The following is a 15,258-nucleotide window of genomic DNA, read 5'->3' as shown; positions in this document are numbered from 1 at the left end:
AAAAAAAAAGTAAATGTCTCCTGTTCTCTTTGATAATGTTAAAGCATATCCATCCCCCTTAAGGACAATACATCCACCTGATCCTTTCTATGGGCCCCTTCGGTCACCTCATCCCCAACCTATGCCATCCACCCCCAGATGTGCAGGTATACAGTACCCACACATGTCTTTATGAGGTGGGGCACTGAAGAGTTAGAGGAGGAATCCTTGAAAGACAGTCTCCCAATAATAGTTTTAGACACAATAACCAATTCCAATTGGTTTGCCAGGCCCTTTGTTGTTTCTTTGTTTTTAGGGCATTTCTGCTTTATTGGGATAGAGACAGTAGAGATTGACAGGAAGGATGGGAGAGAGAGGAGGGATGACATGCAAGATAGGTCAAGGGTCGGAATCGAACCAGGAACGTTGCAATTACGTGGTAAGCACATTAGTGTGCTATGCCACTAAGCGCCCCTGTTGTTTCTTTGTTAAATGTGCTTTTTTGAGCAGTTTTTGTGAACTTTTTGTGAAGTTGTGCAAACCATTCTAACATGCAAAAGTAACTATTAAGCTAGTATCAGAGTAGTAAGCAACACAATAAACACATTATTCATCTGTTTATTTTTTACTGGTATGTGTATTGTACATACATATTGTATGTTATTGTGTCGTATTGTATTGTATTGTATTGTGTTGTATTGCATTGTAGTGTAGTGTAGTGTATTGTATTTTATTGTATTGTGCTGTGTCATATTGTATTTTATTATACTGTGTGTTTGTGTACGAGCCCAGGAAGATAAGCCCTGATTTACTAATGGGTAAAACACCTAATTTGCAAAAAACAGATAAGACATGATGTCAATTCTTCACAATTCTTCACTGATGTCACATTTCACAATTTTTCAATTACATCATTATCAGTAAACATTTTTGAAACCTGTATTTATTGTGGAAACCTTTCAACATTAGATTTTCTAGATCACACACATTATGAAACATGTATACAAATAGTGATCATTGAGCATTTAATTAAATTAAAACTTTGCCATTCTTTCTCAAGTTATGAGTAATTAGTGTATGATAATTATTATCAATCAATTATCAATGATTATAAGTAATGTATGCATGTATAACCTTTTGATATTTCCAAAAATAAAATATACATTTAATTAGAAGAATCAATGCACTAAATGTAATATTCCAATGTGCCTGTTAGTTTTTTCCTAGGTTCCAGGTTACTTTAGATACTTCTGATTAAAGTATCAGTTAAATTGTTCATCAGTCTGATGTCTCCAAAGAGGAACATTATACATTCTTTGATGTTTATTAACCACTTATTACACATGATCAAGACCTTTCACACACCATCTTATTTTGACATACTTTTAGCCATCATCAGCATTCTCAAAGGTAAAACATCCTCTACCCATTCACTGTGAGATTCCATCATTCTCTCCCACAAACTTGATTCATCTGAGGTTGAATCCATCCAATCCACTTCCGCCCCATAACTTTTACCTGCACAGACAGATTAAGACAGTCCACTTAGTTTTTTTATTTTTATTGTAAACATTAATTGATTCATATTAATATGCACATTTAAGCTATACTTACAGTGCTTTACAGATCAATCATAACAGAAATTGAACACTTTGAAATGCATTCAGTAAAACAGGCTCAGAACTTTCAGACTTTTTTCTGCCCAAAGATGACAGTTGACAGCCAAGAGGTCTTACCTGTTCCCAGGCCCAGCCTTAGGCCCCCAATGAAATGGTTATTGAGCCGGTCATGGTCCCATACAGTGATCTCAACACAGGCCTCTCGCAGATCCTCTGGCCGAAAGCCATCATACACCATGGTGTGATTGAACATTGGGTTGGCTGTCCTCTTCACCACCCTGGTCTTCTGTCGGCTTTTCCTGCTTGTGTCTGGAAGCACAGTGCTGCAGACACAAAAGGAGAAGATGAGAACTCCAGCATAATTTTAACCCACTGAATCTGTATTACAAGAAAAAACACCCCCTCATGGAACTTGGCTATTGAAGAACAATTAGTTACTTGACAAAGATAACTTCTATCTTTGATCTATTTTATTGATCCTTCATTCGTAGAGACCCTGTTGAGATTAAGAATCTATTTTACATGAGAGACCTGTCCCAAGAGAGCAGCAATCAGCATGTTACAGATCATAAAAAAGTATCTAAATTAATATGTATGCCATCCTATTATTCAACTCTACTTTTGTTTTTCCAGGAAGGCTAGTATCTCAGAAATCATACCATTTCACAAAGGGGTCAATAATAAAGCCCTTGACAGGTGGCAGGTTCTTGCAGTCTTTCACCCAGATCTGCACCTCACCAGTCTCAGTCTTGGATGGCCTCTTACCTGTTGATGAACACACATTAGTATGTAGTGCTCACAAGAACACAGGTGAGAGAAATTATGAGATTAAAAGGTGAAGAGAAGCAGCGTACTGTAGGAGATCTGTGGCAGGAAACGCAAGGCTACTCTCATCTCTCCTCTGTGGTCGATGGATTGCGAGCGAGAGGGAGATTGTGTTGTTACCTGGGAAAACCAGTATTAGATCAGTCTTTGATAGTCCCACCATCATTCTAAACACTGGCTCAACAATACAGATTTTCAATGAAGAACAACACCCCTACCTCCTCCAGGTACTTTACCATTGCTTTCAAGGCATAGTCATTCATCTGTGTGTTGCTGAAGTCCCACTCAGACAGATCCAAGTCCACCTCACCAAGGAAGCTGTTCCGCCCAAAGTTATCATTGTGCCACACAGAGACATTAAGTTTTTGACTCTTCAGAGTCTCCATGGTAACTTTAAACTGCAAAGGGGCAGAGCACAGAATAACTTAAATAGTGGTAGGTCCAATTCTAGACCCTTAGTGTGCTATGAGTACTTTCAGCCATTCTGTTAATACTCTTCTATTACCCTTAGGATTTCATTGTAGGTAGGGTTCAGAGTCTTCTTTTTCACACTGGTTTTCCTTTTTCCCATCTTTGCTTTGTCAGGTAAAAGGTAACATTTCACATATCTGAAATTGAAAACCAGACATAATAATATTCTTAGCTGTGGCTCAAAGCAAAAGACAAGTGGATGGGACCGTAGCAAAGGCATGTCACTGCTGTTGTTGCTCATGGACTATCTATGTCACACGGGTGTGTTAGCTCTCAGAAAATATCTTAACAAAGTAATGATGTGATCATCTATCAACACCTACGGATCGGAACGGTTCTTCTTGGGTTCTGCCACAGCAAGATCTCTGCAGTGGATGACAAAGATGTGGAACTCCCCAAGCTTTTGGACGTAATTCATGGCAAACTGGACGGTGCCCTTGACCTCCACGTCCCCCAGGTCTCCACTGTAGATGCTCATCACACTGCCGCTCACCTTTGCACCCCACAGGACACAAGAAAGAGACAAATGCATCACTAATAATTATAATAATTATAATAACAATAATTATAAAAATGTACTGCATTTATAGAGCAGCTTTTTAAACACCCAAAGTGCTCACATTGTCTCAAAATTACCCTCTACTTAGTCTGACTTCCCTTGGACTGATGAGTGGCATCTTTTACCTTTATCTTAACTTTTAATATCAGTGACGGGGTCCTCCAAAGGAAGAGCCACAATGATTTGTATATCTACTGTACATAAGTTAGATACTAAGAAGCAGTGATATGCAACTATCACTGTCTGATAAAGAATAAAAAATAATGCTTCTGTTGAACATGGTGAGCACAATTTTAGAATAGGCTCTTGATCATGCTACTATTTACATCTTCTTCAGGACAAACACTTATTGCATGTGGGGGGAAATATATGTTTAATGGTACTGCAGTTAGTTTGTTTATTTTCACAGAATAATTCGGTGAAAGTTGGACAGGCAAGCTGCTTGCAGGACATACAGAAGACATGGACGCCATGCCAGAGGAGAGGCTAAGGTTAGTGAGGGAGCTGGATGTCTTCTTTCGCCAGCCAAAGTTGAGGCTGCTCTCCGAGTTGCAGTCATTGTCTCTGCCATACTTCTACAAGACAGCGTACAAACAACATGAAGCGAGTGGTCAGACATGGGCTTTCAGAACACACAGGTTAAAGCCCACATAGTGGTGGTTAGAGCCAGGTACTGCTGTCAAGTCATGTTAATAAAAAACAGATTCAATGAGAAAAATAATGGTTATCCACAGCTCATGACAGTAAATTTTTAACATGAACATAACATGATTTTTGCTAAATGTGTATAACGACATCTGGTTCTGCATGTTGGTCTAAACATATGATAACTATTCTTGATTATGATTAGACAGGGGACAGAATTTCTAAATACTTCAAACCTAATACTGTCGCTTTATGTTAACAACTGTATACTATCTACAGCTTTATCAATCAAATATGCAGATAACTCTGTAGAGGTGTTGATGTGGAAAAGTCTCCCCAGATTTGGTCTGATCCTAATTATGGGGGACAGACTACATATATTATAACCATAAACAGAAGCACTAGTCTTAAAACAAAATTATATTTGGTTAGCAACAACAATGGGAAGTAGATTGTTAAAAACTAGTTGTAGTGCATTTAAAAGGTTCAGGGAATGATTAATGACAACAGCTTCACAACTGGTTTACACCATAAGGTTTATACATTGTATCTTTTTTTGTAATTGTTTAACTGCAGATTTTCAAAGCCACTTCAATTCAAATGATTCAACACAGGCTTAAAACAGGTTAATTTGCAATATAATCACCTTAAAGCTAAGGCAATTGACATTCTAATTATTAAGAGGGGGTATAATAACTTTATTTATGTTTATATACGTGTTGCTATGAGCAGAGGGTGCAGTAGTTAGTTGGTTAATTTTTACCTCTTCCTGCAGGAAAGCAGGCACTGACATGCTCATCTTCATCTGCTCCGGGTCTAAGAGAGAGGAGGGGGAGGGAGGCATTGCAGAGACTGGAATAGATATAAAGCAGATAGGTGAGGAGGAGAAGTGCCAGCACATGTACCATCTGACCAAATCACTCCATCTTTCCTAATGGTTTGTGTCCGGGCCAATTCTATGAATTAGCAAAGTGACAAGATAACTTAATGACTGGCATTCATCATGCTGGCCAAATGGCATGCTCTCCTGAACATTCCTTCTCTCTCATTAATACACTTGGTGAATAATTCCAGAGTTGGCAATGTTTTCAGAACAGCACTTTTGTGTCCTGAAATGCAGATGCACATGGACCGTCTTATGATCCATTTCTTGGCAAAAAAATAAGTTAACTCAATAGATGGGGTAAACAGGAGCACAGTGGAAAGAGTCAAGGAAGATTGATTTAAACAATCAAAGACCTGATCTTGATCATGTGTTCGGAATTGTGTTGTAACACAACCAGCTCTGTACCTACAGTAAGACCACAATACTCAACACTCAAGCTATTAGGAAAATGCATCTCTCCCTATAGTTAAGGTAAATGGGGAAATCTATTCAATATGCATATTGGTATTTTCATATCTAACTTGTATGGGATTTAAAACTTCACCAATAATTAAAAAAATTATAAAATAAGCAGCTTTACCAGTTAATTTTGATAACGTAATTATATTTGCTTTCACATATCATTTGAGCTCTCAACAAAAAAAATAAACTTATGTATCTACAGTTTTTATCATATCATTGAGATATGATAGATTTAAAAAAATAAAAAAAATAAAAAATATGAACTGGAATATTTACCATCATCCACACTTAGATTTAACTCCCCTCTTTGGTCACTTTTACTTCTTTCATCTCCTAGGAAAATAAAGCGTTAAAAAGGCACTCTTGAAAGAAGATTTTACTCCCAAACTGTTTACTGTTTATATCAATGTGGATGGTAGAATTTAGGATCATAGTCTAGGGTTGAGGGTTATCAATGGAGCAAAGAAGTTCAATTGTAAACTCTTATATGGGACCCAAGGCCCATTTTAATTTCTGTTTCCAGCCAACAGGCTGACCCTACAGTACCACATTCATTGCGATGAGAGAGGAAAATCATAGATAAAACAGAATCTATCTACTTACGTGTTGGCGCTGATGTAATGTCCTCAAGACTTCTGGATAAGGAGATGGGTCTTGAAGACTTGCTCTTGTTTTTTGAAACTTGGTCTCGTTTCAATGCTACCTTGACAGGGCTAGAGTCTTCATCATAACCTGCCACAGATAAAACAAAATCAGCTCTGGAAAATAAGCATATGCACCAACGTTGCATTAATAAAAATGTTCCCACCTGATATTTTCAGATCTCTCCATTGTTCTGAACAGATAGTTACACTGTAATACATCTTTACTGATTATTCCTAATGATTAGGGAAGCTAAAGTTACAATCAACTGATTATTGAAAACACCCAAAAAGATTAGAACAACAAAAATATTTCAGCTGATCCAAATGATCTGATATAGAAATAATTGTTTTCATTAGAAGCTAAGGACAAATCTTGGAATCCAAATAGTTGTCTTCACTCTTATACATTTCCTTTACTCCGATTGGCCTTAGTGAATTGTGGATCTGCAGTATCGACATAATGATAATGTTAGAGGCAATCATCTTGTGTTGAGATGCCTATGTCAGAGGATAATGCAATAAAATGATAAAGAAGAGATGAAGAGGCAGGGTTACAGTGCCATGAAATGGAGGAATTTGTACATTAAAATGAGTAGATACTGTATGTTTCCATAAAAAAAAACGTGTGTTCAAATATGACAGGGAGTGACCAAGATAACATTTTATTTTTATTAAAAACATATCGAACCCAAATCCCAAAGGTGAACTAAAATGTTGCCATGTGAAAGACCTCCTGTGTGCCAAACCCTGCTTCCATCAAAGATCAGCGTGGTATGGTTGACATGATTTGCCTCCACTTTCAAGATCATTAGGTATGTAACTTCTAAATCAATCAGAAATATTTTTTAGTAGAAATGTTCAAAGCTCACAGCCAGAACTTGCCCGAGATTGAGACCAAATCTCAGGCGTGCTGCTGCTGGAGGAGCCACCGTCGACATTCTGCGCGGACCAAGGACTGAGCCGGGAAGGATTCCCCTCACTGTTTCGCTTGCTTTGGGGTTCCTCTGAGCCCTTGTGCCCCACATCAAACACTGGAGCAAGGGCAGTGGGGCTCAGATGCTCATTCTCTGCTTTTTCTGAGAGAAAGTGAGGCATGTATGTCCTCTCTGGGACCCCAAGATAATGTTGATAACTTGGAGGAATGAATGACCTTGCAAGGTGGGAACAGGCTTCAGACTCATCTGATGACTGCAAAAGCTTTTGTTCACCAGGATCACTGTCACTGAGTTGATGCCCAGTCTTGCCAGGTACTGAGGCTCTCCTTACATGCAAGTCTCCATGATGTGGCCCAGAGGACTGGTGTGGACTGCCCTGTTGTACATTCAGGTTCCCTAAACTGGTCCTTCTGGCAGGGCAGGGGAGTGACGGAGAGGGGGATTGTGAGGACATCATAGCAATTAGAGAGCTCCGCTCAGAGTCCCTCTGTGGCAGGGTGAGGGGATACTGCTCATGACCTTCAACCCTAAACTGTGGAAGGGTAGACGTAATTTCTACATTAAGTTTGATGGCCACAGATCCTGACTGCATCGCTTCATGTGAGAGACCTTTTCCCTGTCTAACTGTTGGTGTTGGTTTCTCTGAATCCTCCTTGTGTTCCCTTATGGGTGAGACAATATCTATGGGGAACATTTTTAAAGGAGAGCTATCATGCCTGGCTCCTTTGAAACTTGATGAATCTCTAGGTAGGGTTTTTGGGTGGCAGGTCTTAGATGGACTTCTCTTAAGTTCATCATCAGTTGAGTCTTTATACCTTGGAATTTGAGATCTAAACAGGGATATGTTTGGACTTTGGGGCCTTTCTTGAGATTCTATTGACATTGTTTCAGTCTTGAAAGCATGTTGTTGATTTAGATGCTCCACATCCCAAACATCAGAGTGACTCCTTGATTGTGATTTGTCTGAACTCTGTTTAACAAGCCCTTTCTCTATGTCCTTTATGGTTGAGACGGTGGAGCTGGACTTCTCTCTATATAGCTCCTCATGATCACCCTTAACTGGGTCAGCTTTGTTTGTTCTTAGATCAGACTGAGAGATGGTATATCTTTTAGTGGGGGAAACCGGAGATGTTTCTGAACATGGACGGCTTTGACTATCTAAGGCCTCCTTTGGTTTGCCAACAATGATCCTAGGTCCCATGTTTTCTTTCTCCCAGAAAGACTTAAGGTTATTGATATTGGTGGCCATGTTTTCCTGTCGACTGTAAGGCTCTCTAAAAAGGGGCATGGGGATCCTTCCCTGCCGGTGTGTGCTGTGACTGGATGGAGAGACCGGTAGAGGAGGGGCCACATCTTCCTTTGGCTGGACAATCTGAAGATCTGCATTCAAGTCATCAGGTGAACTAGGTATCTCTTCAAGGATGAGGATGGGTTTAGCTCTGAATGTATGATCCTCTCTTGATACCTTTAATAAGACACTGCTTTGAATGGATGGTGAGAATTTTTCTGCAAATGACCCACAGACGTCTATTTTACATTGCTCTGTGGTTTCCATCTGTTGGGAGGAGGCAAAGGTAGTCAGCATGGGTGTGTCATTGCTACTATCCCCAGACTTACTGGACTTTCTCATATTGGTTGTGTCAGGCTCAAGCTGAATATTTTCATGAGATGAGGCTTCTCCAGTCTCTGCCTTGGGAAGATCTTCACCATGATCATGCCTTTCCTGTTCACTGGTATCCTCAGGGCTGGAAAATATATAAACAACTGGAGTCTCATTACTCCTTGTGTCAGTGTTGTTCACTTTACTGATGAGTATTTTAGGGCCACTGTTTTCTCTCTCCCAGAATGATTTTAGGTTGAAGAGTTTATGTGGTAGCTTGTCAACTCTCCCCTCACTTCCCTCCACTTCCTGTTGAGCTTGGTCCATGAGTGAACTGACTGAGGTGATCTTCTCTTGAAATTTAAGCTCTAGCGTTCTGATCTCAGTTGTGCCTTCGGTTTCAGCACTTTGTTTGTCAGCAAATGTAGACTGGGAGTTGAGGAAGTTCAGGATGGCATCATCTAGTTCTTTCTGCTCAGAGAGTATAACCTCCTCTTCAACTGGGCTCTGTGCTTCAGGGCTCTTTGCTTTCACCTCCCCTCTACTAAATATCCCTAGCAGCCCTCTTCTTGGCTTTGGAGACACAACATGAGATTGCTTCTTAGAGCCAGCATCACTAGGTATCTTGGCATTTGTGATGACGTCAACAGGGGTCCCTGGCTCATCTCTGGGTTGTTCAGGAAGCTTAGCCTGTGGCTTTTCACTGCGTCCCAGGCCCAAGCTGAACCAGTCTCGGACCTTAGCCATGGAGTGCCCATCCTCCTCTGTTATCTTGGTGGGGGAGAGCCCCTGGGTCCCTGCCCCCTGGTGAACGGGCTTACCTGACTCCTGCTGAGCCGAATGGAGGTCGGACACCTGAGGGGTAAGGGACTCAGCATGATGATGCTCATGTTGATCTGCAAAGGAAATCAAGACAACATGTCAGTATAACTATTGATTGCATGTAATAAAATGAAATTATTCATAAAATGTTAAGCAACCATAATTTCAAAGCCCTTGTGCCCCAACGGTGAAAAAAGAATCAATCTATTCCTTGCAGTCCCAATTCACTAATCACCATCATATTAAGATCATACATACATGCATATATGTACATATATGTATGAGACATGCATAAGTAAGCAGGTTAGTGGAATTCAATAAACACTGGTTACATTTCACAGCAGGGATTAGAGAGTAGAATCAATTTTGAGGTCATAAATTGATTGAATACAAATCTAAAATGACTCGACTCTTCCTTACAAATATTATTAAATACAAATAAATTATGGATTTGTATTGATATATAGGTTGATTGATTGATTGGTTAGTTGATTGATTGATCTGTTCATCGATTCCCAGCCTTTAAATTGGAGTGGATTACACCAGCTTACCAGCAAGGACTTGGGTTGGACCTGCAAGTGTATCTTGACCTTCCATGTCTGGCCACTCTCTGTATCTCAGACCCTCATCTAGATTCACCTCCCTCTGTGTATCTGTTGGCTTACTGCTCCACAGGAACTGCTCATGATCATGCCGCTGCAGCCAGCTAGGTGAGCCTACAGCTGGCAAATCCTCCTTCTCAAAACCATTGTTGCAGCTGCTTGTGTCTAACTGGCTTGTCTCCTCCTTCTCCTCTGAGGGGTTGGCACAGTCCAGGTCCAGCAGACTGTGTTCGCCCAGTTCCTTCCCATCCTGCATCTCTGTGGGCCACTCGACACCACCCCTGACCACTGCAGGGCAGAACCTCACCTGTTTCTTGTCTATCCAGCCCAGGGACTCTCCCTCTCTAGTGGAGAGAATGTCTGAGGGCTCTCGGTCTACACTGGGAGGGTCCAGGGTTTGGGGGCTCTGGGGGTCGTGCTGTCGGTTGCAGGCGAGACGGAACTGAAGAGAGTCAGTAGAGCTGCAGCTGGAGTTATGTTTGAGGATACCCCTAGGGGCAGGAGAGCTAGCTTGTATGGCTGCTGGGCCATCGATCACTGAGTCCTGGGATCTGTAAATCATTGTTCTTTTTTTGGGCAAGGGCATGAGCACAGGTTCATTTAGTAAGGCTTGGCTGTTTTCTGGACTGTCTGGATTTATGTTAGTAAGGTGAGTGATGCAGCTCTCAGATGGTGGTGGAAGCTCTGAAAAATACAAGTATGGGATGGATGGATACAAAACCTGGTCACAAAAACAGCAAGCAGGAAGATGAAGCATGACTACATCCTTATGGCTTAAATACTATGCTAATGGTTTGCTACGTTGTTGTTTATTTATACATTTGTATAAATGTAATTCAAGGCAGATATGGATATGGAAAGCTGCAGCCTACAAACAGTCAGTGTTTATGTCCTTTGTTTACTTCCTTAGTGGATATTTGCATCATCATTATTTATTTATTATACCTTGTCGTAATAGTTAGAATATCATTCTACATTGATGGCTGACAAAGAATAGCAACTGCATCCACTTCTTAAAAAACTTTGTTTTCAGCTACAGTACTCTCAGAAAAACATTCCAATTATGTATCTCCAGCACAGACAAGTCATGCACTGCGGCTTAGGGCTTTGGAGTCAGGGTGCATGCCTTTCTATGTAATCCTCTGGCAGCTACATGTATTTGCATACCCCTTCACTGACTGCCTTTCTGGGAAAAGCTCCTGACTAGTCCCTACTCATTGGCTAATTTCAGGAAATGCTATTGTTTCAGACCTCATATTTCAAAAATATTGGCACGTTGTTGTTCAAAATGAAAAGCAACCAGCTCTAGTTACAAAACTGAAGTGTTCTATAGCTATTATACAACAGCACAACAGTTAAAGCTATTTTATACTTAATACTTAATCATGCATACTGTACTGTTAACATAACTAAAATATACAACATTTCACCCTCTCAACAAAATCTGTTAAACAAAGATTCACTGAGTGAACTAGTATTTTACACCTCTTGGAGTGTGTTGAATATATTATAAAGGATGACATTCCTTAGATGCTTTACTTTAGTAATTGACTGGAGGCCCACAAGAAATTATGTTTCTCCTTTCTCTTCCTTTTACCAAATGGTTGAAAGGAAGAAGGGTATCAAAATTAGGGAAAAATTCAACACGTATGTGACATGGCAAAAATTCATGCTCACAACAGTCATGCAACAACGACTGAAAATGCCAGCATTATGTTTTGAAAGCAAAGAAACACCACAGCACAGGACAGGGTTCACACGCATGGCTTTCAATGGGATCAGTTAACCAGACTTACGTTTGTTTGCAAGGAAAATGCTTTGACAGTTTGTCCATCAAGCCGTCCGCTCAATTAAAAACACAACACACGATGTTACAGTGAATCTTGAGAACTCAATGACTGTGGAATAGGTGCAAATTAAAAAAGGAGACCTGGACGCCTTGCCTCATCATGACAGAATATGTAAATGTGTGTTACAGAATCCATATCCACCTGATATCCTAATAAGTTTACTCTTAGATAGTAAAAGGACCTCCAGCGAGTAATGTAGTTAAGGAGCTCACCCCCTTCAGGTGTCTTGGTTAGCTCCATTGCCCCATTGGTTAACTGGCTATCTGTCTCCTCCAATGTTTCAGGTGCAAGGAGAGTGCTGTTGAATGGGTTCTGTCTTTGCTTGAATAAAATAAAAGGATAAAGACACAGATTTTAATCACATTGGGAATGAAAACTCCTATACCATGCAGGTATCTCAGGTGTCAAAAGGAAAATAACCAAACAAGGAAACTGAAACTGAACAGTTGCTTTAACCAACCTTGGTGGGTGACTGCAATACTGGTTTCAGCATGTCTTTTGGCCCCTCTGGTAAATTATAGTTGTCTTCCCTATTGCAAACATAATGTTAAAACCAATTGCATTTAATCTCTTAAAGAATAGCATGCATTTGATCACAGCATGTGTAAAATCATAATAAGTGCAAAGTTTCATATTTTAAACCTCATCCCTCCAGTAACTGCACCACAGCAAAATAGAGTTGAGGTGCAGGCACAGTAGTATACTTCAATCCAAATGGATATTGTGACAGAAATATAGGCTATGATTTTAAGCCAGCACTGGTTGGTTTAAGTCTATACCATCCTCACCTCTGTGTGAAAGAGTAATACCAATACTCTGTACCGAAGGAAAACAAGAGCATGTGAGACCTTGGAAGCCGATTACTGAGAACCTATGGACCTATCACTAAGTGTCTACTTACTGTCTGAATTGCTCATTCTTTAGCGATCATGCTCATATGATCTGGGCTAATGTTTGATCCCACTTCTCAATGTGACCGTCTTAGAAAACAGCAGCTTGCAGTGTTTTGGGTTTCATATCCAACCAAATAGAGTATATTTTAGGCGATTAGAATACATTTGGACATCATAATTATGTGTTGGCATAGCCCAAAATCAAGTTGTTGGGCTCACAGGAAATTATTTATGTAAATTTGGGGTCGGAAGACAAAAACATTTAGGAACCCCTGCTCTAGATCCATAAGCTTTTATACAATACAATGCTTGAACTGCTCTTATGTAATCTAGCTGCTGGCATTCCACTAATTAAGTAAATGGGTGGATGTTTGTTTAAAGAGGAATGGGACTGTAGCTCTCTTTAATCAAAAAATAAAACCATATGTGTTGAAGTGAAGAGGAAAATAATTTGCTGTGCATTTTGGACAGCTGACTAAGAACTTAGCCCAGGGTATTGGGCAGGATGAGAGAGAGGGAGAGTTTCAACCATGTAAAATGTCTAAAATGTCAGATGAAAATCCAGTTGGGCCTTTAGATAAACAGTGTTATATCTTCAGTTTTCAATCCAAATCTAGGATTCGAACATTTCAGTTTCTTAGTGATGGTGAGAGAGTGCTTTTGTGTCAATGGGACTGTTAAGATCACAGGCTATCTGCACATGAGAAGATGCAGGTGCAAAGCAGTGAGTAATCTCTTGTGATACAGGGAAAGAAAAATTCCATGCATCACAGCATTTTGTAAAATCATAGAGCTTTAGAAGGCTTTACTGTATTCAAGTGAGTTGAAGGTCATAGACTGAAACATTAGTGTCAATCTAATGCAGAGATTTTACTAGATGTACATTTTATTTAGATGTTTAATGAAATATTCCTTTACCAGTGTCAGAAGAGATGCTCTCTCATAGTCTCTAGCCATAGCCACAAGTTTCTAGAGACAGACACTCTCCCAACAAATCTTTTTTGGTAGGTGGGTTTCAAAATGAGAAATCAGAGGAGGAGGCTCAGAGGAATACTGATTTCCTGCACATGCACTGTTCCATCTATAGGGCACGGAAACCAATTTTTGAGCAGACGGTTAGCCGGGAGCATAAATCATTTGTGGGAGGCAACAAGTCTGAGCTCTCTCACCATTTACGAAACTGAATTGATCAAATTCTAGATCAGTGGCACACTGTATGCTGCTTTGGGCTGTCCCAATTAGTAATTAATGTGTTTTGTTTCATTTTATATTTACCATTTGCATAACAAGATGACATAATGACAGTTCTCCCATGTCAATTTCTTACTAACATGTCAGACCTGAAAGAGGTATTTCCTGGAGTTCTAAAGAACTCATAACAACTCAAAACAAGAAGCAACTTGCTGTGGTTTGCTGGATAAACCTGCACCCCGTTTTGGTTCATGACACTGAATGCTCACCTATCATTGTTGAGCTGTGCAAGTGGCTCCTCTAAGAGTCCTAAGAGTTCTGGAGGGATATAAACATCCTGGTTCTCACTGTTCACGAAGCTGGGCCTCTCCGCCCACATCTGGGACAGTTCCACTACAAGACAGAAAACACATGATACAGGCCATGCTCTTAATGCTCATGATGATGGACTATGATGTTGAGTTTTTATTTCACTATGCACTGATTAAGAAAAGTTCAATTGCCTGCACATGACGATTTGTACATGACTGTGGGGTATGAAGGCAATTTGGGCTTATCCAATAAATGTTTTATCTAATTCTCCTTTTGTCCTGATGTACCAGAGCCAGCTGTTCATTGGACATACCAGAGCTGGAAAAACAATGTTCATGCAGTTCAAAGTGCCTGAAAATAGGGGAATTTCTGCAATGCATAATTTGGTCATAAACCCAAAATGAGAGGTGTGTGAGGTTACTAAGTCTGACCCCAGTGACTCACATATGGTCACAGTTTTCTTCTGTCTCATGGATGCCCTGATGATGTCAGAGCCATGGATCCTGTCTCTGTGTCGCCTTGATTTGGTCTCGTAGAACCACTCTCCTGTCAGATACTTCAGCTTGCCCTTGTCTGGCACAGACCTTTGTAGATTCCTAGGTGGAGAGAGGGTAACTAAGGTCAACATATATCACTTAAAGCTTCACTCTGAACAAATGTGTCCACTAGGGGCACTTGAGAGAAAAATAGGGTTCACAAAATTAGATCTTATTGGAAAGAGAGTCAGGGCAGAGTTGGAACGAAGTTGGACCTACATTCACAAGCAATTTATCTAAAACTGTAATACGCTAATGTCAATTTGGGTCAACAAAAACAGAATGGAAAAGGGTATGTGACATACTGCATAGAGCTTATGAAGGTACATACATTGCTTATGAGTGTGGGTTATGTGACACTTAGTTTGAATCCCATTTTACTATTGTTACCATCAATGAAAATGTCACAGTGACAAAAAGCATGGGA

At 40.2% G+C, this 15,258-nt stretch overlaps 1 protein-coding gene across 5 annotated transcripts in view; it reads right to left on the bottom strand.

Annotated features, from left to right (window-relative positions):
- Positions 1-990: 990 nt before the first annotated feature.
- The window catches only part of sytl2a (synaptotagmin-like 2a), a 20,968-nt gene continuing 6,700 nt past the window's right edge, over positions 991-15,258 (bottom strand). Inside the window, exons 3-19 of one of the 5 annotated variants that reach the window (XM_083692983.1) lie at positions 14,740-14,891; positions 14,253-14,376; positions 12,360-12,429; positions 12,112-12,220; positions 9,999-10,733; positions 6,960-9,521; positions 6,050-6,178; positions 5,723-5,779; positions 4,862-4,950; positions 3,909-4,028; positions 3,218-3,387; positions 2,929-3,031; positions 2,642-2,821; positions 2,453-2,543; positions 2,258-2,363; positions 1,716-1,921; positions 991-1,497 (exon numbers count right to left, since the gene is read on the bottom strand). In XM_083692983.1, coding sequence (XP_083549109.1) covers positions 1,349-1,497; positions 1,716-1,921; positions 2,258-2,363; positions 2,453-2,543; positions 2,642-2,821; positions 2,929-3,031; positions 3,218-3,387; positions 3,909-4,028; positions 4,862-4,950; positions 5,723-5,779; positions 6,050-6,178; positions 6,960-9,521; positions 9,999-10,733; positions 12,112-12,220; positions 12,360-12,429; positions 14,253-14,376; positions 14,740-14,891 — 5,152 coding nt within the window. In that variant the 3' untranslated portion in view covers positions 991-1,348. The remainder of the gene's footprint in view (positions 1,498-1,715; positions 1,922-2,257; positions 2,364-2,452; positions 2,544-2,641; positions 2,822-2,928; positions 3,032-3,217; positions 3,388-3,908; positions 4,029-4,861; positions 4,951-5,722; positions 5,780-6,049; positions 6,179-6,959; positions 9,522-9,998; positions 10,734-12,111; positions 12,221-12,359; positions 12,430-14,252; positions 14,377-14,739; positions 14,892-15,258) is intronic. The other 4 variants (XM_083692984.1, XM_083692985.1, XM_083692986.1 and 1 more) reach the window with 4 other exon arrangements.

Source organism: Argentina silus, assembly GCF_951799395.1.
Source record: "Argentina silus genome assembly, chromosome: 2".
Taxonomy (NCBI): Eukaryota; Metazoa; Chordata; class Actinopteri; order Argentiniformes; family Argentinidae; genus Argentina; species Argentina silus.
The sequence above is the reverse complement of the archived record's forward strand: the minus strand, read 5'-3'. Positions and strand labels throughout refer to the sequence as shown.